Below are 23,719 nucleotides of genomic sequence, written 5' to 3'. Positions count from 1 at the left end.
ATATGGTTTTGTTAATGAAAATAAAGAACTCTGTATTAAAAATTATGTAAAGAACAATATCAAACAATGTGTTAAAAGATATACACAAGATTTTTCACGAATGGGACAAATATTGAAAAAAAGAACATATACAGACTCACAATACTTTTATTATTTTGCTAAAAGTAAACACATTTCTTCCGTGTAAAACATTTGTATGAGGAATGGGAGTGCGGGGTGAGATTAAATTATTACCCAGATTTAATTACGGTACAAAAAAACGAGTTGCATTTACGTGCATGGCCAGGAGGGGGCGGTGATAGTTACGGTTTCGCCTTGTTGCCTTGGGCTCTTTCGCTTGGTTTGAACTCGTTGGCGTAGTGTAATTTCATTCAGCAGCCCGGGTTTTCATGTTTAGGTCCCCGCATAATCCTCGTATTAACACCGAGAGAACCAGAAGAAATGCCGCTGGAAAACCTGGAAGAAGAGGGATTGCCCAAAAACCCCGATCTGAGAATAGCTCAGCTCAAATTCCTGCTCACGCTTGATGGACACCGTGCAGATGTAAAAGTTAAAGAGGAGCTGATGGAGGCCATTAAAGAGAATAGTAAGTAGGAGAAACCTGCAATAAGGCCGCCGCTGTCAAGTCAAAACTGTAGCGTCACTGGGGCCTCGGATTGATCCCGGGGCTCGAGTTAGACATGTAACCTGGGCCTGGCTCTTAGGATCGCGGCTCAAAATCAACTACCAGAAGGGTGTATAAGGGCAGCGATTTGTATCGGGAAGTAAGGAAGCAGTATTTTTCGTCTGATAAATTGGATTTTTGAGAAACAATGAAATTGTTTTATTAATTGAAACAATGTGAAAGTCGCATATGAATATGATATGAACATATGATATTATATGAATACCCTACCCGTGATGTTCATGTCTGGAACAGAATTGTAACAGTTTTACACACCTGTACACATGTATAGCTTGATGTGAAACAAAGGAAATCGTCGACTGATTTTATTTAGATTTTTTGAATGAAACTATTCTGCGTAACAGAATTAACGAGTTTCCTATATAATTTCTCAATTCACTGTTGTTAGGGTCTGATTGTCTTTTAAAGCTTGAAAGAAATGTTCTGTACCAGCGTCCCATCCATTTGATTAATTGCAACTCTCTGAAAAAGTTTACTTCGTATTTGTTTCAGGATTATCATGACTGTCATTGTTGGATTGTAAATAACGTTGGGTCATGATGATGTAAGCATATTCGGTTAGAGCTGAATAAATCTCTTTAGTGATGAGATAATATTTACTATAATATAAATATACTTTATATATTACTATAAAATATAAAATATTACATATTGTCACCACAATACTTTTTACCATTGTTGACAATACTTCGTATTACAGCACAGCTATTGTGGAAAATTCTCCTCGGCCTTTTGCTTGTGCTGAAGAATTTCGAGTGGGCAGCTTCGTCAGTTGTGTCCAAGTTGCAAATAGAAAAAAGATAGGCTGTTGAGCCTCTTTACACTTGAAGAAAACGTTGTTTTTTATTCTCTGCTCTTCTACTCTGCGGAACTAACCTTTGCTTGCTCTTTTGTATTCAAGTTTGTTTTATTAGCTAGTCCGTTTGGCTTTGTCTTTCAGACATGGCTCCATATTACGAGGCTTTGTGCAAGGAACTTAAATGGCAGGTTGACACGGAATTCTTAAGCAAAATGAAGAAAGCCAACGAAGAGGTCCTGAAACGTCTGGATGACGTGTTGGAGGACGCAGAGAAGAATCTGGGAGAGAGTGAAATCCGTGACGCAATGATGGCCAAAGCTGAATACCTGATTAGAATTGGGGATAAGGTAAATATAATCTATTGTGATATTTCCCCAGGTTTCAAACTGCTTGTTTTTTGAAGACTGGGCATCTGAGCATCTTCATCCTAGGCAGCTTTATTTGCACAGATAAGCCATTACATTTGATAAAAATCTAAGAACATAAGAAGTTTTTAAAAAAGGAGACTATTTGGCCCATTTTGTAGTAAGTAGTTAATTGATCCAAGGATGTCATCCAGCTGTTTCTTGAAAGATGCCATGATATTTGCTTCAACATCATGGCTGGGTAGCCAGCTCCATGTTCCCACAACCCTTTGGGTAAAGCTGAGCTTCTTGGTTTTAGATGCACTTCCAAGCCTGGTCTTGTATCAGCCAACATAAAAGCATGACCTGCGTATTTGAAACCCCTTTCAAAGTCTTTTTATAAAGAGCTTAACCAGTTAAATTAAAATTTGGAATATTTCCCAAGCAACCAAAGCTGGTTCTAGTTTACAACCCACAAGATGATTATTTTCCCTCCCACTGCATGCGAAACTTTATCTTTCAACTCAGGAGTTGCTTTTGTCCAAGGTCATTTAAACTGCATGTGTTTTATGAGCTGTTTTGCTAAGTGACTTGAATTAATGATGTTAATACCCAGAGCTTGTTTCAGATTTCCATCTCACATATTGGGGGCATACTTGTGCCCATACTGGGTCATCACACACTTTGCTAAAGGTGCTGTGTAACATGATCTTCTCTACCTTAGAAACTTTGGCAAGTTAAGTTAGTATGGATCACTCTAGTGATGAAGCACTTACAGTATGGTGCAGTAGATTTCCTTTATAATACAGGATGGTTGCTTGACCATAATTTTCTTGTCTTGCTGATAAACAATAGATTTTCCACAGATTTTCTAATAACCAGTAAAATTTGGTAGGTACCTCTCCAGCACAATGTGATGAGCTTATGTTCAGAGTGGGCTGCTGGTTAAACCAAGTTGGCTGCCTGTGTGCCTTTTAGTTTTCAAACTTGAAACTAATTGCAATATTAGTTGGGACACTTCACCTCTGACGGCCATTACGAGAAAATATTAGTTACTCATTTCACCTCTGACGGCCATGACCATTCTAATCTCTCCGTCTGTGTTCTCAAATTTGGTTTTCCTAACTCATACATCAAAAAGACTACAGAAACTAAAATTATCTGTAGCTTGGATCACACTTTCCCCCTTCTCTCAATGACAGACTACTTTTCTTCTATATTCTCTCTATTTATTGTAGGTTTCATTTCACACCTCTCTTCACCTATCCTGACTTCACACTTCCTGATTGGCCTCTCTGTCTGTCCCCTGCTCCCGCCTCTCGTTCCTCCTCTCTCCCAGCTTTTGTTCTCCCGCTACATTACCTTTGCTTACTGCCCTGTCTTTCTCACACCTGAAGAAGGCTCCACGGCCGAAATGTTGTTTTGTTTCTTCTCTTTTCAGCATGGAATAAACCTATTACTTGTTCCTTTGCAGACTATGCATGCTGATGCAGCTACCCACCTGAACTACTAATCGCAATATTGATAGACTTGAATCTTAATGGATTCATCTCTGTGAATTCTGCTTGAGACTTGCACCTCACATTTTCCATGCCCACAGTATCTTATCAACTGATTGACAGTTTAGGCCCCGTACTGCTTAAGTTCTCTTCTTCAAAAACTGTTGAGTCCAAGAAGTTGTATTTTCAGTGGGCATCTTTCTAGTTTCCCATTAGTTCACTCGTAGATTACTCAGACTGTTAAAAGTTTGGTAAGAACCTACTTGGAAGCCTTTAAAAGTGTTTGCAGATTGTTAATTTGCGTTGATTTTTTTTGTAAAACTTTGTAGACCAGACTAAAGTGGTAAAAATAATTTATTCCACAAAAATATCAATGCATCTTGTCTAAATAGGGAAAAATATTGTTATATAAAATCAAGTGCCTTTTTTCCCTAAAGACTTTGCTCAGAATATATATAGTGCAGGCAGATTACCACATGATAATTCCTGAATAATACCACTTAAATGTACTTTTTAATTGTCTTGTATAAAAAAAGTACTTTTTCCATGTGTGTTTTGTTTTGTCAACGTTTAGGAAGGAGCACTGACGGCTTTTAGGAAGACCTATGACAAAACTGTGGCTCTGGGACATCGTCTAGATATTGTGTTTTATCTTTTGAGAATTGGATTGTTCTATATGGATAGCGACCTCATCACACGAAACACTGAGAAAGCAAAAAGGTAAAATCACAATGATGAAAATACATTCATACTTTTGTGCATTATGAGTAAAATACATGTTATTTGAAAGAGAGATGCTTAGATGATTAAATTGCTGAAAAAGGGGGTACATAATTTCTTCATGCTGTGGGATTGGTTTTGAACTTTGCATATCCCTTTCAAAATTCCCTTAAAAATCTCTAGACCGATTCAGTAAAAATTGAGCAGATTTCATCAACAGCCATTTTTAGATATTTACACTAAAAGCTGCTGTAATTATTTTAAATCCAGCAAGGAGACCTATTGCATCTACTGTTCCTGTGTTTGAACAATTAACTCTGAACTTTATCTGTATTACTCTTAAGAGTGTAGTACATATAAAGTAGAAAATGCTGAAAGCCCGTTGTTTCAGGGACATCTTGCAATTGAACTTGAAACATGGCTGGCTTCATTACACTTTGACCTGCTTCAGACATCCACCGCTCAGGTTGCAGCATCACCTTTTAAGCTCATGGGTCATTGTCTTCTTGGTGAAACACTCATGGTCAAACTCCTCCAGGTTGTCTTGCAGATCACTCACACGATAAGTGGGTTGTGACTTCCTTGGAAGCCATTTAAATCTACTTGTATTATAGAGGAACAAGTAATGGGTTTATTCCATGCTGAAAAGATAAGAAAAGAAACACTACGTTTTGGCTGTGGAGCCTTCTTCTGGTGTGAACAACCCTGGTTTCCTTTCTTCACTTTTCAGCATGGAATAAACCTATTACTTGTTCCTTTGTAGCCACACATGCTGATGCACCTACCCACCTGAACTACTTGTATTATAGTCAGATTTAGAAATTCTCAGTTTCATTTTAGGGTTTCAAAGGAATGTTGGGAAGGTTGAGTGATAACCCACGTATTTCTGTGGTGTAAGCTGACTGAGAAAACTTTGAAGTGAATGCTACGGTGACATTCCGTTTTGTACATTTTCTGTTTTATCTTTTCTGTTTGTCATTCCTGTAATTTTCACCTGCTCCAGAGAACAAGCTGGACTGTAGGGATGCCGTTATTTCTTTATGATCCCGGGCGCTCATGGCATGTGTGCTTGTTTTGCAGCCTTATAGAAGAAGGGGGAGACTGGGACAGGAGGAACCGTTTGAAAGTTTACCAGGGCCTTTATTGTGTGGCTATTCGAGACTTCAAGCAAGCTGCAGAACTCTTCCTTGACACAGTGTCCACATTTACTTCCTATGAACTCATGGATTATAAGACATTTGTGACTTATACAGTTTATGTGAGCATGATTGCTCTAAAGCGACCTGATCTCAGGGAAAAGGTAGGTTGATAATGTGTTTAAGTTAAATGTGCTTTACAGACTGTAAAGCAGGTATCCCTAATTTTGGCACTCAGTCTTAAGCCACACTCTTGTCAAAATTGTAGGTGTCTTGATATGTGAAAAAAAATCAGCCAATTGTAAGGTTTAAATCTTTTTTTTAAATTGAGCTTTTGGGTTTTATTTCCCATTATATAGTTATATATTATATTATATATTATATAGTTTAATTGAATCTTCATCAGACTTGGACTCAAATGTACATGCATTTGGATATGAGCTTAAAGTGGTTAACCCCTGTTCCTCAAGGGGAGACCTGCTGTTTAGAAGCATTCAAGCTTACTCGTTTACGTTCTCCTCAAATTTTCAAAAATATGTAGACAATGATAATGTTAATGGCCTTCCACTATTATTTTATAAGCTGGTTGTACACCTCATTGTCGAAGACTTGTGATGCCTACCCGAGTCAAAGCCTTTAATCAAAGGCACTTTGAGATTTAAAGATTTGGCTTGTGGCTTTCATGGACTGGAGTTTCCTTGAGTATTGGGTTGTTGTATGTTGTAGTGCAGTTTTGGTTTGGAATGCCTGAAGGTTTCTTGTTTTCTTTCCATCTGAGCCAATTTATAACTTAATTGAACTCAGAGTTGAACCCTCTCCTTGTTTTTTAAGGAAAACAATGTAAAAGGCAAACAAAATAGGATATAGTTCTCTCATTTAAGTAAGTGATGTTATGTTCAAGTTGTGTAATGCACTACTTGTTTTAGACTCATTTAGAATATTATGTGCAATTGTGATAATAACAAGAGAACAGCAAGCCGATACATTCTAGGTATCTGCCTTCAGGGCAGAAGGAACCAAATCTTTTTAAGTCTTGAACTGAGAAGATTACAAGGGACCTGATACAACTTTGCAGAATTCTGAAAAGCGTTGACAAAGACAACTCGGACGGCTTCCAGATGAACAGTGGTTCACAATTCAGAGGCCCCAAGTGGGAAGTATGTGGAACTGTGTTTAATTGAGCACAGGATGCACTTTTGTGCAAAGGGTTGTGAGAGTATGGAACCCAGCCACATTGTTAAAACCTGGCTTTTTTTTAAGGAAACAGTTGGTCCTTGGATAAATAATAAACTACTAACTACTAAATAGAGTAGAAATGACCTCCACTTGTTTGGAATCTTTCTTATGTTCTTAAGGAGCTGGGATTTTAAAGACACTTAGAAAATCTGCAGGCCAGTGGCTGTTGAGGAATGGAGTTAGATCACCTCTGTTCTGTAGGCACCTTATAAAATGCTTATAAGAGCTAGAAAACTTAGCCAATGTGACACCTTTCTCCCCTTAATTCAATTAAGTCTTTAAGGCCGAAGATGGCATAAAACCTAGAAAGAAGCTAGCACTCCAGTCCTGGAGCTGTTTGCCACTGTATTGTATACTTTTTTAATAAGGAACCCATTTTGTACTTCACCTGCCTTCAGAGCACAGGCAATAGTGTTTTGAAACCGTAGGCAAAAAAAATTGAATTTAGTTTCTTCAAAGCAATCTTTTGAAAATTATCTTCCCTTTACTATAACATTGAACCAGTTTTTTTTTTTCTATTTCTCTTTCTCTTGTAATCCAGGTAATAAAAGGAGCAGAGATCCTGGAGGTGTTGCACAGTTTACCTGCTGTTCGACAGTACTTATTCTCTCTGTATGAGTGCCGGTACTCGGTTTTCTTTCAGTCTTTGGGTAGGTCCCCCTTTGATCATTTTACAAGTTGCTCGTGTTTTTGGCGCTGTGAAAAGGAGCTCATTTGAGTGTTCAAACCCAAACTTTAATGATGGTGTTTGTCAGAAATTCAAGGAAGTGCTTATTGTAGTGAGTGCCAGCTCTCTGCACCATGCTGACAGGATGTGTTTGTAGGATTAGCAATGAGGAAGTAAGAGGTTTGTGTGACATGCGTGGCAACCACCACCCTGCTGTCTAGTGCAAAGCACTTGTGCAGAACTTGACTTCAGCAAGCTGAAGGCTTGATCCACTTGATTTATTCAATGTGTACCTCTTTGTGAAGCAAAGGTAACATAACTGCATTCTCCTTAAACATTTGTCTTGGACTTTTTTTTGCAGCAACTGTGGAACAGGAGCTGAAGAAAGACTGGCTGTTTGCACCCCATTATCGTTACTATGTCAGAGAGATGAGAATCCACGCCTACAGCCAGTTGCTTGAGTCTTATCGCTCACTGACTCTGGGCTACATGGCTGAGGCCTTCGGAGTCGGCGTGGAGTTCATTGATCAGTAAGTTGCATTCGGCACGGTCACAATAATCAAACCAAGAACGCTTGACATCTAACATTGACACTTCTCAGATCAATGTCAATGTGGAATGTTGCCAATGAACCTGCTCTGTTAATTTGTCAGGTTTTCAATGTGTGCTAATTTAATCTGGGCAATTTTTTCCTTTTACAGAGAACTTTCCAGATTTATTGCAGCTGGTAGACTACATTGCAAAATAGACAAAGTGAATGAGATTGTGGAAACAAACAGGTACAGTATAATTTGGAAAATAACAGACTGTAGGACATTGCTATAACCTTAAACTAACTACTTAAAAATATATCTGAGAACAGTTTAACTGATTTTATACTGTCTTTGTATTTTCTATATCGTGCTGTTCTGTTCAGAATATAATTTGTTTAGTTTTGTGGCAAGAGATAATTTCCCTTAAATGGCTTCTGTTCTTTTCAGGCCTGACAGCAAGAACTGGCAGTACCAGGAGACCATAAAGAAAGGAGATCTGCTATTGAACAGAGTCCAAAAGCTCTCCAGAGTTATCAATATGTAACATGCAATGTATAAAGATTGGTATTGTAAACTTTGGGTTTCAGGCAATGAAATATAAAGGTTGAGTGATAGTACTAAAATATTTCATGTAACAGTTTGTAGTTGTCTACAGTATGTTTAACTATTAAGTGTATATAATAAAATTTTCAAAAAATCAGTTGCAACTACATGTATTTTTATTTGCTCCTTAATGTCATTAGTGATCATTTAGAAAGGCAACATTTGTAACTACTCAGAAGAATGGATTAAATTAAATTATTCAGGAAAATTTTATAACTGATAAATTAGATCATTAATTCTTAATACAAGAAATTGTATATGGCCAATAAAGTGATATTATATTTTAAAAAAGAAACATATCAATACTGATTTGCAGCGGCAGTCAAATGAGCCAAGGATATTTATTAGCAAGCAGAACCTTCTCCCAATTCTCTCACATTAAAGGATTCTACATTCATACTTCAAATCAGTTGTTTGAATCTCAGCCTTTATGTGGTAGGGATCTCAATACCAAGAGTTACTTTAGCTTATCTTTATATTTAACACCTTAGCACATGAAATGTCTCAATTTAGCAAAAGCGGTTTGTTCACTTGTCACAGGTCAACCTCTGTATTAATCGAAGAACATCTTTTTGAAAGTTAAAAATGTTCCATGTAAAAAATTAGTTCTCTAGAGCAGGGGTTCTTGGTTCTGTGTGCCTTTTATTTTCTTTGCACAAATTAACTTTCATCATGATTTTAATTGATCTTAACTTGGGTTAACACTTTTCAGACCGTCATAAAACAGGGGACCTTCTAAGTTTAATTTCAACTAAAACTCAATCACTAGTGCTAATTGATGGTTTTAATCTCCTATACTTTCATTCACCTTTTTCTGCAGTCCTTGATTTAAAATACAGTATACATGTACTTGCATTGTGTTGTAGCAACTACAGCACTGCAAATGTCATGCTCTCTTCAACTTCATACAGGATTGGTCCCATATTATTCTGAACAACAATGATCAAGTTGATTTTGGTGAACAGAAACAAAGAAATTACAATGTATCAAAACTTAATTTTCTTTCCATGGAGATCCAGTGGGTTATGAAAATGTTAGTAAGGGAAACAACTTCTCAGAAATTGGTCCAGTGGTTATATAGATAACAAATACCACTCATGAACCAAAAGCAAACTTAAAAACACCTTGATCAGCTTGTAATTAAGAACCTGGCTGGAACAAAAAACAAGACTGGTCCCCTAGGACAAGAGTTGGGAGAAATTACATGAATGGCCACCTCTGCACTAAGCCCTGGTGGGATTTCTACATACAAATGTTTCATTAGCAACCCATTAAACTGGCCACAGAAACCAGTACCATTTTGTACAGAATTTAAAGGTTTGAGAGTAATGTAATGCTTATTTAGTGATGCATGTAGTAACAGTTTTCAGAAATGCAGGTAGTTTTAAGTGTGCATTATGTGTACCACAATATAGCATTCAAGCAAGATTTGAGCAGTTAATAAAAATAGGATAATTTCTTACACTTATATAGGGCTTTCCTGGTAACTCCACTCAAAGTGCTCTACAGGTAGTGGAGACTCACCTCCACCTATATGCAGCACCCACCTGGATAAAACGACGGCAGCCAAAGTGCGTCAATGCTCTTGTCACTCATCCGCTATCAGTGGGGAGGAGAACAGAGTAAGGAAGCCAGTTAAGAGGTGGGGATTATTAGAAGGCTATGTTTAGCTAAAGCCAGAGGAAATTTGGCCAGGATGATGGGGTAACACCCCCACACTTTTTGATCAAAATACTACAAAATTCCAATTACATTGTCCCAGCCAATCAAAGTCAGGGAGCATTGTCTCGGGACTGTTAGAGACAACTAGAGCTAATTGAATCCAGTAATCACAACATTTCTAAGAATTAGTGACAGTAATTGAAAGGAGGGTTAGCATTTGTGGAGCACAAATTAATGGTCATGAAGACCCATGTTTACCCTATAAAAGAATATTTTTGCATTTAAAACTGATTTAATTTTTCTATTAAGCATTTAAACATTTTCTTAATGTTGTAATGTCAAATTCCATAATAGGTTACCATGGTTAGGGGTTTACCATATTCATTAAAATTTTTAAGATTGAAGCATGTTTCTATGAAAAAAAAGATTTTATTTACTCCACCTTTCAAGATAAAATCATTATGCTAAGGACAGTGCATGAGTATGTTCATTTAGTACGTGCCCTCCTGAAGTGTTATGCTTACCATATCCCTACGGATTTCACTGAGTTACTGAACATAAAAAGGAACAAATCAGAAAAAGAAGCCAAGACTTGTTTTACGTATAAATAACAGTATAAATTATTTTTTTATTTACAGAAACCTGTTACAAAACAAATAGACTATACAATCTTTCTTTAAATATTTAAAGTAAATCTCTATCCTACTACATTTGTTCATGAATTATATAGCAGCCAACACAAAAAGTCCAGCTGATCAAATGCATTTGATTATGTATACAAAAATCAACTATTCACACTTTACACAGGAGTTTGCTTTTAGAACCATTCTCAACAAGCAAGCTGCGTTCTGGCTTTAATTCACATTTACATACGTGTAGTGCTTAATCAAACAAAGATTTGTATAGTACTATGTTTTGGAGACACTGGCAGAACTGTCAGAAAAGTTTGAATGTTAAGGTAAACAAAACACCTTTTGAGATTTCTCTTTTAGTTTAAATAGTTGGATCTTAACAAAACACATGGAGGCCAACATTTATTAAGCTCAGTTTTCATTCTTGAAACAGAACTGGATTTAATTTCAACAGTAGTCTAAAAGAATCAGTGTCACCAGACCGAATGGGAAAACCAAAAATGTTTCTCTTATGGTTTTCAAAATAAGTCAGGTCTGTACATAATCTTCTGAAGAAGAGATTCTGACATTGAGGCTAGCTGACATAAGTTTTGATGTTTTTCCCACAATTAAGAACCACTGTCAGGTGGAAAAAGCAAGCTCCTAAACAATTTTAAACATTCAAGTCTTATAAAAAAAATAAAAAACAGCTGTCCTTAAAACAGTCATAGTGTGAAACTATTTTCAGGCACTTTCTTTTTTCCCCATTATTTTCTAAAAGCTGCAAACAAAGTCTTCAGTAAAAAGCAGTGTTTCAAATTAAACGTTTGGCAACAATGATGCAAGCAGTTGCATTGTTTTAAAGTTGTTCTTCCTTGTTCTAATTGCCCTACTCCCAAGACATTAAAGGGAAAGTGCTGCCAGAAAGGAACTGGGGATGTTACTGATTACATACTGGACATTTGTGAGGCTGAGCTGGTCAGACTGGAGTTTTTCTGCTCACCTTGCATCTCTGGAAAACCAACATGAAAAAGCAAAACTGTAAGACCTTCCAGAATTAAGATTTTCTTTGCTTTTCCATATGACAGAGCTCAATGACAACACTTAACCTTCAAATAATCCCAGTACATAGTAAAGAAATCTCCATCAATTTCTGTTATAGGCATATTGCATTATTGGCTTGGCAGTGAACCACTTCAAATAATAAAAGTCCTTTAAGTTGTTATTTATTATTTACTAAATAAATAAATATTGATGATCTCAATTGTACCAAAATTGGATATAAGAAAAATGCCTGTGCAAAAATACATATTTAAATATGTACATTTTTAACAAAATATGTATTCTGAAATAGGGATACTTCAATATTTGTATAATCCATTACAAGAAAAGCCAAAATAAAGATACAAAACTGACTCTGCTTTATAATTTTGTTCGTTAAGTGACAGATAGGGTTAAGAAAACCTCAGGAGTTAAAATAAATAGCCACTGTATGTAACTGCCTTCACTTCACTTAAAACTCCTATCAGTAAGTTTGCAAAGCTAACAATTGAAAAACTGTGCAAGAAAACTACAGAAGTTAAGGATCACTGGTTTATAAATAACCACAAGCATAAATTCTAGTGAACTGTTTGATGTAAAAACTTCATAAATTCATGGTAAAATAGAAATAAATAATATCTGAATTTTAGTGTAGTAATCGCTGATTATTGAAGTGAAATTTACTTTAAAGACTAAGCACTTATATATTTGTATCCTTTTGACCAACAGGTTGTATATAATAACCTAAAAAAAATTGTGACATAATCCAATCATCCAGGCAATTATATTCACATTATAAGGTGACACGTGTAACAATTAAGTGTAATTGCAATTGCTAAAATGCACAACCATCTGCAGAGTCAGCATTTCCCTATTTAAGAGGAACTTCATTGTCATATCACATTGAAAATTTTATTTAGAACAAAAAACTCACAATGCTTGGTCTTTTCAGTGCTACACAGAACGTTTCTCCCTCTAAATAAAACCTTTTTTTCAATGTAATGTAAACTACCACTTGCATAAAATGGGGGCATGAACAATATTCAGTGGCTCCAAATGGTTATGCTTCAGCAGCTGAATATCAATCTAGAATTAATTGATGGATAAATGCTAAAAATACTGAAATGATTTAACAACAAATAAGCAGTCAGAAACAAAAATAATGTTCCCGAGAAACTGAACAGTGACCGTCAAAGTGATCTGTGTCTAAACAAAAAAAAAACTCCTGACAGTTTCTTACCCCTACTTGCCTACTCAGAAGCTAGGCTTTTTAGGTTTTAATCCAAGTAGTTCTGCAGAGTCTGTCCTGCTGAACACACAGATTGTGCACTTGCATCCAACTACAAGGAAGAGATTGGTAGAAACCAAAGCATCATATTAGTAACACACAGGTCACTCCCTCATGCAACTTTTGGTTTTGGGTACAAATACGCAGGCATTAACCCACCACTTGTTGCCCAGCCCTTATCTGTACCTTATATTTTAGTGTGAGGTCACTGCATACACTATTCTTCAAAGGACAACCTCATAGATGTGTAGTCAGCACGTCCTTTCCACTATTAACACTGATTAGAGCAACAGCCTGATGGATCTTCATCCAGTGTTGGCATGGAACCTCGACTGTGGCATTGCTACAGACATGGCTTTGGGGAATTCCTTGATGTAACTTGACAGTTCAGTAGAGCTCCAGCCCTGAGGAACATGGGAAGCTGAGATAACAAAGGCCTCTTGAAAATCAGAGTACCGGACCAGTATGTCTCTGCTTGATGTCCAGTTCTTTTTCGAAGCAAGAACTAAAACAGCAGTCGTCAGGGACGCGCCTTTGGCTGGAAAAAAGAGGGAAAAGCCATAAGTACAAGTTTAAAACAATACTACTTCATTGAATTGGTCCTCTTCTATTTCACCTATAAACTGAAGTTGACCAAATTTCTTAGTATAGCTGGGGGATGTTCACAACGGTGCAACATTGAGAAGTTGTAAAAGCTCATTCTTTAGCGGAGGGGTTTGCAACTGAATTTCAAATACAAACACTATAACCATACCTTTGAACAATTGCCTTTAACCCAATACTTCAGTCACACCAGCTTTATAGAAGGGTACTAGATTTGTTCTGTACATGGTTAATTTAGGCAACGAAAATGTTCATGAACCACCTGTTTTTCATTTTAGTGAAGACGAAACGCTCACGAAAATAACCCACAATGACTATGACTAAATTGCCTTGGATTTTTGTTTGAGTGAATTAAGAAGAGATGAAATTACATCTGCCTAAAACTCATACTGAAATGAATTTCGTCGCATGAAGTTTGTGCGTTTACTTGGTCTGAGCAATAGCAGGCAGGCTATAACAGTATAATCCCAGGGATGTGAGAATCGCAAGTATCAGGGTGCGCCATGTTCCTGCATGTTCTCTATCTGTCCCTCATTTCCAGCCAGTCTTCCACAGTTCATGTTAGGAATTCTTATTATTTGTTAATTGGTTGGTATCCAGATAAACAATGAGATGTATACACTGTAGTAATTAGATTAAATATTAAAACTAGAGCACCTCGCCTTTTTTATAAAAAGAAAAGCCATGGAGATGCAAGGAATGCTTGTGATACATGTTTTCAACTGGACGAAAAAGATCTGGAGTCTGGCAGTAATTTATATAGGACGAGCAAACCAAAAAGCTATCGTAAAACATTACAGAAGATAAAAAAAACGCAGCTAAATTATGAAAACTACAAAAAACTGAAGTGCCATATAAGTCAGAGCACTGCATTTCAGACACTTTTGCATAAAAAATAAGTTTTATACTACTAAAAAATGAACTAAAAAACAAAGCAAGAATAAACCATATTTTTGCACATTAGGAAATTACTATTTTCTGTTTTGGCAAGAGATTAACGTGTAAGAAGTTACTCTTAAAATGTGAGAGCTGGTCGAACACTCCACACGCGCTGCATTTCAGCTTCGTAGTAGTGTTCTAATCAGAAACTAATGTTAGTTTGTAAAATGCTTTTTTGTGTACTTTATATTTCACAGCATATAACAGCCATCTGAAGAGAATGCTCTTTATTTACATGTAGTTTGTTTATATGGCTAAGTGTTAAGATAAGTGAGAAAATACTCAATATCATAGCGTCGATATCTTACAGCACGTGCCTGCATTTATTTCTTATTTACTTATTTCTTCAGAAGAATGTTGAGTGAAAGCACTGACACACCTGCAGCACAGGCCTGTCACTGTGTTAGCATGATACTAGCATGACGTCAAAGCACTTAACCTACTCTTACACTACTCTTATATAGTTGTTCAATGGAAATATTATGGCGTCAAAAGGGCTAGTTATAATACTATACCAGTTAATTTAAAGAATGTATCGCTTATCCTGTCCTATTATTAATATTTTTTAATAACCCATGCAGGAATTCCCTTATAGTTATTGCAAATTCAGTATTGTCAGGAGCCTCAAAACAAATTCATAACAATATTGCGTTGAAAAAATAAATTTACAGAATTATTATTAACAGTTCAAAAACAGATTTTCCTAGGAAAGATTCATACAATGTCTCTTTTGAAGATGATTTATTATTAACACTTTATTGCACAAATGTTTCTTGTGTTTGATATTTGAACTTTCTGGGACTCGATACACTTTAGATTGTGCAACAAAGATTTATCAGATGTATTAGATATTTTCTTGGAGATGCTTTTAATCATCTTCTATGTATTTGATATATTTTATTATTAAATTAAACAGCTTGAATAAAATCTAACTAAAACTGAATCTGTTTTAGTTGATTAAAAGTAAGACTAATGATTGTCAAAACTTAGTCGACTAGATCATTAAAAGTGGGTGACTAGAAAATGACTATGACTAATAGGCACTAGTTGACTTGACTAAGACTAAATTTAAGACTGACTAAATTAGCACTGGTCCTGTACTAGGTAACACTGAAGAAACCAGAATGAACTCTAGTCCTGTATACCACATCATGGGCTTCAATCTTTTACCTTAACATTCATATTAAGCCAAAGAATAAAATTGCCAAATTCTGTGTATAGCTACTTCATACAGTATGTTATACCCCCCAGCCTTGGTCAGTTTTTCAGATATAAATATATTACTTGTTTCACAATAGCTTTAATACAAGGAATGAGAAATATGTCAGTGTGTAGGCAGGAGTGTCTACCCCCAACAGTTTTGTACACATGAAAAAATGCCTAATTTTTATACTGTCCACTTTGTAACTCCATCCCTGCTGATCACCAAACTTCCTTGCCTTGTCTGAGGCTTGAAAGCCTTATTTTTAAAGGGAGAGCTGTACTTTATTGACAGACAAGACGGACACCTTGAATTTGAACAAGTAAAAACAGAAGAAGCGTGTCTCTGTGATGGCCCACCAGGTAGATGCATCTGTTTGACCAAACTATCCTATTCTCCTCCCCACATGTCCAGATGGCACCCGGACTGAGCACCCACTGAGTTGGATGCTGCATCACTGCCATGGATCGAAGAGGGAATCGTGGATATAGCTATCGTTTAGGAGGATTTAGCTGGTCTACAGAGATCTGTATGGAGTACTGACATAGAGAAGACATGATGGATGGATGGATTAATACCTTCATTCATTTATTTCCTTTTTTAAAAATTATATAATATTAGCATGCCCAAAGGGGTTGGGCAGCCAGTTGACCTTGGACCCCTAGAGCTTTTTTTTCTCCTTACTAAGGAGTTTTTGGTTCCTCTCCTACATTGTCTTCTAGTCTTTTCTGCTCTGTATTCATAAAATGTATGGTTACGTGCATTGTTAAGTGCCTTAGTGCAACCTTGTTGTGAACGGCGCTATACAAAAATAAATTGAATTGAGTACCTGTTGTATTAGCGAGTTGTTTGGAAGTCCTTGTGTCCCTGGGATTGTGCGGCCATGCTTTGCATGGATGTTGTTCACTCCAGGCGACTTGGCCACTTTGTTGGGTCTGCTGCTGCTGCTGTTAACGCTGCTGGAAGCGGGGGAGCCTTTCCGCTTCTTCCCTTCTAGCCTGTCCATGGGAGCGTGAGGGTGCGAGAAGCCACTGTGCGAGTTCACAGCCTGCTCCGTGGACTGGTGAACGAAAGGTCCAAGCGAGAGAGTGGAGTCGCTGCTTTTCATAACCACGCTCATTCGCTTTATTGATTCTGCGGGGCTCCCCGATGGAGGGCCCCTCCCTGATTGGTCGTGTTTGAGGCTGAGAGAGTTTGTCCTGTTGGTGCTGCAGTTGAGGCCCGTGTTGTGGACGCTGCCATGGGATGAGGAAGTGACCGATGCGTGGTACATGCTCCCTGAGCTGCCAGAGTTCACTGCACAGTTTTTCTTGAAAGAAGGTGACTCTGCAGAATAAGACGAATAAGCAGGCAGCGGGGAGCTGTTTTTCCTTTTCTTTCCCGAGCTGTTGCTACTGCTGCTGCTGTTGTTGTTGCTGCTGCTGCTGTTACAGTTAGTGATTGTTGCAGAAGGCTCCTTGGATCTGAAAGACTTGCTGCTGGGTTTGGATTTCTGAGGTCTACTCGATAACAGGGAAGGTACTGCTGAGTGTCCTGAAGGCATTTGGGGCGAAGAAGACACCTGTCTCGACTGCGTGTTGTATGCAGCATGGTCGATAGAACTCAACGGAGAAGTACGGGCACTTAAAGTAGTCCCGTATGAAAGTATTGATTTGCTGTCAAAAGACTGCGCATAGGGAGGGGAGACCAGCACTGGTGAGGGCATCACTGAGGAGGGGCACAGGAATCCTGTGGCATTCACACCATAGTGTGACATAGGCAAAGAGCTTGTGCTTGTCTTGTGTGGCGCTGTGGACGCTGTGTTTTCGGACACTGGAGGAATTTTCCTGTAAAACAGAAGATGTCACTAGTTGTGTCTATGTACATATTATTTCCAAACCAACACAGGACAAATTACTGGACTAACACCAGAAAGTTCAAAACTAGTGGATAGACCCATTTCATTTAATTGTTACCCTAATAATTCGACTACTTCCTGTTATTTCAGAAAACTGGAAAATTATTTTAAAAATAAAAACAAATGAAATCCAAAAGCAACTCTCTCAGAAGTTAAACACCTAAACAATACAAAGGAATTCTATTCAGTTCTAGTTTGAACAAAAACTTACCACTTTCCAGCTTTATCAAAGGACTTTCTATCCTTCATCATATTTAAGCTAAATATACTATATTTGTCATGGAAATAGTGATATTTTTTGTTTTAGTCTTAATTTAAACCTTCCGGCACACAACTCTTTCTAGCTGTTACAACTTCACAAAGATGAATATTTGCATTTTATTTTGTGCGTGGCAATTTCGTGGCAATTGCTAAAGCAGTAAAGTAGTTTCACAGTAATTACCAATCATTGTGTTAAATTTAGCTAAATGGGTCCAGGAGGTCATACTCAGTAAAGCCAGTCCAAATAAATTGTTATGCCTTTGCATTCACTTAATGAGATTCTTATAAAGCCAACTTCTGCTGAAACACAGAAAGGTTCTTATTAATAATGTGTTGGGACGTTGAGCGTCTCAGGGTTTCTGCTGATATTTTTACCCTAAAAGTCAATGGAGATTTGCAAGACAGTACAGTTTTATTTACTAGATGATTCACCTAATGCTACAGAATAGCTTTCGCATTAAATTATTTCCAAAAACCCTGACTATCGACAATTTTGAAAGAAAGCTAAATGTTTTGGTTATACCAGAAGGAAAAAAACAACTCAGCATAGACTATTTTTTTAGATGTTATTTAACTCTATGCTTTGTGCAAAGATTAAAGGAACAAAGAAAACCTGCATGTAAAAATAATGTAATATTCACGTTCTATGTGAAACAGCAACTCACTTCCACATTTGAGAATTCACGTGCTTATCCACCATAGCGCTAAGTGCATATCGAACACGATCCCATCGTCTGTCGAAAGCGTAGCAGCTTCTACCAAACTGCCGACTGCCAAAGGAGCAAAACTAAAAAAAAAAATCACAATCCTTAACCTGTTAGAAATTACACCTCAGTCCATCCATCGTTATTAAGAAATCAAACCTTTTTAAGATAGTGTATTATGAAACAACATATGGACCATAAGAATAATGCAATAACTTCTCATAAGTGAGCACAGCAGGGAGTAATAGTAAGATTAAATTTTACTTAAAAAAAAATACTTTGGAAAATATCTACACAGGAATAAGTTTGAGTTTTTGAAAGATTAAAAAAAAATAACATGGTGAAATACAAAACGTACTATACAATGAGTTACAGTACAAATAAAAGGAGACAAATTAGTTCAAAATGCCTATTAATGGCTAATTGACATGAACTTATCCAGTCAAATTTTGAAAGAAGTCAGCGTGTCGACCAAAAAAAGGCTGGGGTAGCTTGTTCTAGACAGCCACAACCTTGAATTAATTGCTAGTCAGAAAAATACTCAAACTCAAACCAGAAGCTAGTACTGAATGTAACCCCAAATGTTTTAAATACATTTCAAGCTTCTTCTTTTCTTTAAACATATGTAAAAACAGTTGTGAAGAAGACAGCATGCTTACAGCTGCTGGTCGTGGGTGATAACATGAATAGTGGCAATCCAGTTTGTCCACAGTGTCTTCCTTCTCCTCATTCTCCCCCTCATCGCTGGAGAGCCGGGACGCTGTCTCAGCTGCTGGTGTGGAGTGGTGGGGAGACTCGTGGACTGACGCAGGGTCACTGGAGACATTCCCAACAGGGTGCGTGGAGTAAATATTGGGTCTGCATAGGCATAGGCAAATGTTCCCAATTAGTTTACAAAACCACTCTGTTAATAAAAATATATGCAGGCTTACCTGAAAATAAAGTCAAACATCCAAAACATCCTATAAAATCATAAACCTTGTAAATAAATTATTTCTTAACATTTGAAATAAACACTAAATCACACAATGTGAAGATTGCACCAGTTAAACATCTCGATATCATAAAAGCATACAGAAGTCTAGAGAAGGGCCACAAGACTCATTTCTTGTAAAAAGAATACATATTGAAAGGATGTTAGAGAAGAGCAATGACTGACAGTTTGCAAGGTGATGTAGTTAATAGCATGAAGACATAGCTGGAAATAAAATTCAGGTTTATGCTGCTGCTAGACAACACTTTTTTTCCACTGAGTTATCACTGCATTGAATAGATATTTGAGGTACACTATGAAGATGTAAACAGAGATCTGTCAAAGCTAAGCCTTATGTGTGACAATCAGTGCACAAATAAATGTAGATCTCTGAAGGGCTAAATTGTATACATGTATTTAACACACTATAAATAATTTTAAATTATATAAGTATACATCTTTCTTTTGACGTTTCATCTTTTAACAGATACATACATTTTATTTAGTTTTGTCCTCAGATACTTTTTTTCTTGCTTTAAAATTCCAAAGCTGTTTTTAATAGATCTGTGCAAGCTACACCTAGTGAAAAGTGAAGAGACAAATTTTAATCACTTATAAATTAATAGTAAATTTCTAAATCTCTCTCTTGCATGCAGTGAAGAGAAACGGGCTTTCACTGTAAATGAGAAATTAAAGTGAAAGTGGATCCATGCCAAAATGGGCACTGAAAAAGTGTTCCACAGCAGCACTTGGCTATATTGACCCTTAAAATAATTAAGAAGCTGGCTATAGAGTAATTAAGGGTAAATACCATTTTCAAAAACAACTGAGTAGTGTAAAAGACACTCACCGTGGAAGACTAGGATTGTGAGGTTTAGCTTTACTTGGTGCTGAAGGCTTGGACTCGGCGGGGTTGTTTCCGTGAGAAATTTGGTGTGTTTCTTGGGGGGGGTGAGGTTCCCTGAGAGGGGTGGTTTGCTGAGAACACTCCGAGTTCCGATGTAGCTCTTTTTCCCTGGTTTTACTTTTGTGCTCAGCTAATAAAGCGTCAAAGCGCTTTCTTCGACCCAGTACTGCTCTACGCTGGCTTAAGGAATGTGTCTGAGGAAAGAGGAAACTTGCACTTAACCATCTGCTTTGTTGGAAACAATCCATACTCAGCTTCTAAAGGGATGTTATTCATTTTAAATGCACCTTTTCCCCCCAATCCCTAGTTTTTATGTACCATACCACTCTTTTTTAAATTTTAATGAGACCACAGACTGACAGTTTTTATATTTCTCAAAGCTACAAGTATTATTTTTCCCTTCCTCTGCAAAGGAAAGGCCCTCTGAAAACTGCACTGCCGGGCCTTCGGCATCCTCTTCACAATACAAGACCCATAGTAGAGCTCTGCATGGGACTACTGTCTCTATCTGAATCCCACCCGCTACCGCTAATATTGTGCCACGGATGTCTGGCTTTGACAAGAAAACCTGACCATTTCCCTACGCACACGCAATAATCCAAGTCTCACATTGCCCTGCAATACCTTCTTCACTCAGTTTTTAATATATGAATATTTGTTATTGCATTATTGTAGGCATACCTAATCAAAAAGCATATGAAACTACTAATAAGGCAATATGTAATATTTTAATTAACTAATGCAGGTTAAAACATTCAGTTTTATCAGCCCTTTAAAGCTCTCAAAAAGGCCTCTGTGGTAATGTGTTATGTAAAAGCCTGTAAATTGAAAAAAAAATCTTTCAATTAGTTTAAGTTACCATGAATAAAAAGGATTTATCTGGCAGATTCACATGGATTCCGCCATGTGCATATCAGCACTCACACACTGTACTGTACTGTGTGTGTTACATCACAGAAGTTCTAGCTGTATGATTTGCTACTGGCAGATTAAGGAAATTGCTTCTTTGCTGTGTGCTATCAGTGTGCCTTTTCTAAATTAAGTGTATTCTCAGTACTTAATCAGCATATATAATAACAGTCCAGATTCACTGTTACTTAACCACCCATAGTTAAGTTATCCCACAACCGCCTGCAACAGACAAAATGTCTCGCGCCCACAGCAATTAGCTTGGGTCCCACAAGATCCCAATCCCACTGCAGGGCTCTACTTTATAGTGCCACCACTAGAGGTACGGCAGTAATCACAGCTGGTACAACATAGATTTGAACTTATTGTCTCTCAACTAAAACGCCCAACATACTTTCCAAGAAGGTATTGTTTGAGCCCCTGAGGACACCCTTCTGCCTCTAAAGGAATTTAAATTTAAGACATCTCTACTAACCTTGCATGTCAAAGATCTTGTGCATGGCTTCCGTGTTGTTAGATCCAGAACCCCACAGTGGAAATCAGGGTTAAACTCACGCTCTGATAAGAAGTAAAACAACATCATTACAAGATCTTAAGGACTCTACCTCTGTAGTGACCACCATTATTAAAATTTAACAGAATATGCCTCATAGAAATATGATAATTACTAATGTTAAAGCTGTCAGCATTGAAATGTATGCTTGCAATTAATGTTAAATGAGGTCACACTTCTGAAAGCTACAAACAAAATATTAAGAAAAAACCCTCCCTTTATAGTGTAAAGTAGTAGAATCTGGCAAATGGAGCTGTTACTCACCCGACAGTCTTTTGTGCAGCTGTCTCTTGTTACTGATATTACTGTCATCTTGCTTCTTGTCAGGCGTTGAGAGAAGACCTTTCCCATTGGGAATTTGTCCAGGAGACAGCAGGGGTGGCTTTGGTATTGAGGGACAGTTAAGGCCTGGCTTTATTGAGGAGCTCACAGTGGTAGAAGAGGTGGGACCCGGAACAGGTTTTAACGATGCACCGTCAACTCTCGCGTTTAGAGGCATCTTTTCCACTTTCACAGAAGGAGTCATGCTAAACAGAAAATGAAACAAAATTCATGTTTTTGAAGGATCACTAAGGTTGAAGTAATTCTTTGCATTAGGAAACAACAATCACATAATCACAACAAATTTAGAAACAGTCATGTTTTCCCCAAAGATCTCCTCCCATCAACCCTTATCTGGCGTCAACCAACTCCCTCCCCAACAAAACAGGTCCCAAGAATCCCCCTCAGAAAACAGTATTTAGGGATGCAGTCAACCCACACTCCAGGCCTGTGGACCTGTACAGTGGATTACTCCATATGTATTCCAGCAAAGGAGAGTATAGTTTTAAAAGAAGCAGCTCAACCTTTTTAGGAATTATCTTGACTGTACATTCTTTCACTGGGCTATTTTACTTTAGCAGCAAAACAGGATGCACAAAATTATTAATCCATCCAGGGGACAATCCCACCTTGCTCCCTGTTTCTATGTTCCTGATATCAGGAAAAAGATCAAATTTTCTGATCACCCCATCATCTCATACCGCCGACCACCTAATCTGCGTAACCTTCTTGTTCACAGCTCCCTTGACCTGCCCTCAGCAAACATCCACACCAGGCACTTTCCCAACAGAGCTCGCTGTATCACCTGCAAGTACATATCTAACACCACACTCATTCAAGGCCCCTCAGGACAATTCTGGATCACTCAGATGACATCTTGTACCTCCAGCAACCTTATTTACTGTATCTCTTGCAGTAAATGCCCAGACATTTACATTTGGGAAACAGGAAGGAGACTGAGACCGCTTCAGAGAACATGTTAGGGCTGTGAAGATTTAAGATTTCTCCAAGCCTATTGTTTCTCATTTCACCTCTGATGGCCATGATCACACTGATCACATGATCATTTCTCTCCACCTGTGTTCTCAAAGCTGTTTTTTCCAACTACAACATCAGAAAGACTACAGTAACTAAAATGATCCTGCTGCTAGGATCACACCTTTCCCCTTCTCTCAATGACAGACTAATTTTCTTCTAAATTCTCTCTAATCATTGTAGGTTTCATTTCACAACTCTCTTCACTTATCCTGACTTCACACTTCCTGTTTGGCCACTGTCTGTCCCCTGCTCCCGCCTCTCGCTCCTCCTGTCTCCCAGCTTTTTTTCCCCTAAGCTTCATTACCTTTGCTTACTGCCCTGTCTTTCTCACACCTGAAGAAGGCTCCACGACCGAAATGTTTTCTTTCTTCTCTTTTCAGCATGGAATAAACCTATTACTTGTTCCTTTGCAGCCTACGAAAGCTGATCCAGCTACCAACCTGAACTAAGATAAGATAAGATCACTTTATTGGCCATATACAATTTCTTGTATTAGGAATTTATCTTTTTGCTTACTCCAACTTGCCTTCCATGAGACACACAGACAGGGAGTGAAGCTTAGGGTCAGAGCACAGGGTCAGCCATTTGT

At 37.6% G+C, this 23,719-nt stretch overlaps 2 protein-coding genes across 5 annotated transcripts in view; one reads left to right on the top strand and one right to left on the bottom strand.

The window, feature by feature from the left end:
* Positions 1 to 344: 344 nt before the first annotated feature.
* psmd6 (proteasome 26S subunit, non-ATPase 6) lies at positions 345 to 8,319 on the top strand. Its single transcript, XM_006630628.3, has 8 exons — positions 345 to 586; positions 1,626 to 1,831; positions 3,902 to 4,047; positions 5,128 to 5,347; positions 6,961 to 7,069; positions 7,448 to 7,616; positions 7,788 to 7,865; positions 8,067 to 8,319. The coding sequence occupies exons 1-8, from the start codon at positions 442 to 444 to the stop codon at positions 8,161 to 8,163; spliced, it is 1,170 nt and encodes a 389-aa protein (XP_006630691.1). The 5' UTR covers positions 345 to 441; the 3' UTR covers positions 8,164 to 8,319.
* A 2,174-nt stretch (positions 8,320 to 10,493) lies between these two features.
* LOC102686944 (ataxin-7) overlaps positions 10,494 to 23,719 on the bottom strand; it is a 58,432-nt gene continuing 45,206 nt past the window's right edge. For all 4 annotated transcript variants that reach the window (XM_015347235.2, XM_015347233.2, XM_015347232.2 and 1 more), the window contains 7 exons: positions 22,036 to 22,298; positions 21,694 to 21,776; positions 20,253 to 20,503; positions 19,089 to 19,287; positions 18,391 to 18,512; positions 16,397 to 17,393; positions 10,494 to 13,362 (listed from right to left, as the gene is read on the bottom strand). In XM_015347235.2, the coding sequence (XP_015202721.2) occupies positions 13,345 to 13,362; positions 16,397 to 17,393; positions 18,391 to 18,512; positions 19,089 to 19,287; positions 20,253 to 20,503; positions 21,694 to 21,776; positions 22,036 to 22,298 (1,933 nt within the window). In that variant the 3' untranslated portion in view covers positions 10,494 to 13,344. The remainder of the gene's footprint in view (positions 13,363 to 16,396; positions 17,394 to 18,390; positions 18,513 to 19,088; positions 19,288 to 20,252; positions 20,504 to 21,693; positions 21,777 to 22,035; positions 22,299 to 23,719) is intronic.

The sequence above is a fragment of the Lepisosteus oculatus genome, chromosome 4 (genome assembly GCF_040954835.1).
Source record: "Lepisosteus oculatus isolate fLepOcu1 chromosome 4, fLepOcu1.hap2, whole genome shotgun sequence".
Lineage (NCBI taxonomy): Eukaryota > Metazoa > Chordata > Actinopteri > Semionotiformes > Lepisosteidae > Lepisosteus > Lepisosteus oculatus.
The sequence above is the reverse complement of the archived record's forward strand: the minus strand, read 5'-3'. Positions and strand labels throughout refer to the sequence as shown.

Bases quoted from the DNA above. Each gene is read 5' to 3' on its own strand.
- psmd6 (XM_006630628.3), top strand. From the start codon at position 442: ATGCCGCTGGAAAACCTGGAAGAAGAGGGATTGCCCAAAAACCCCGAT. The intron at 587-1,625 runs GTAAGTAGGAGA...TTTGTCTTTCAG, and splicing joins GGAGGCCATTAAAGAGAATA to ACATGGCTCCATATTACGAG. The intron at 7,866-8,066 runs GTACAGTATAAT...TGTTCTTTTCAG, and splicing joins GAGATTGTGGAAACAAACAG to GCCTGACAGCAAGAACTGGC.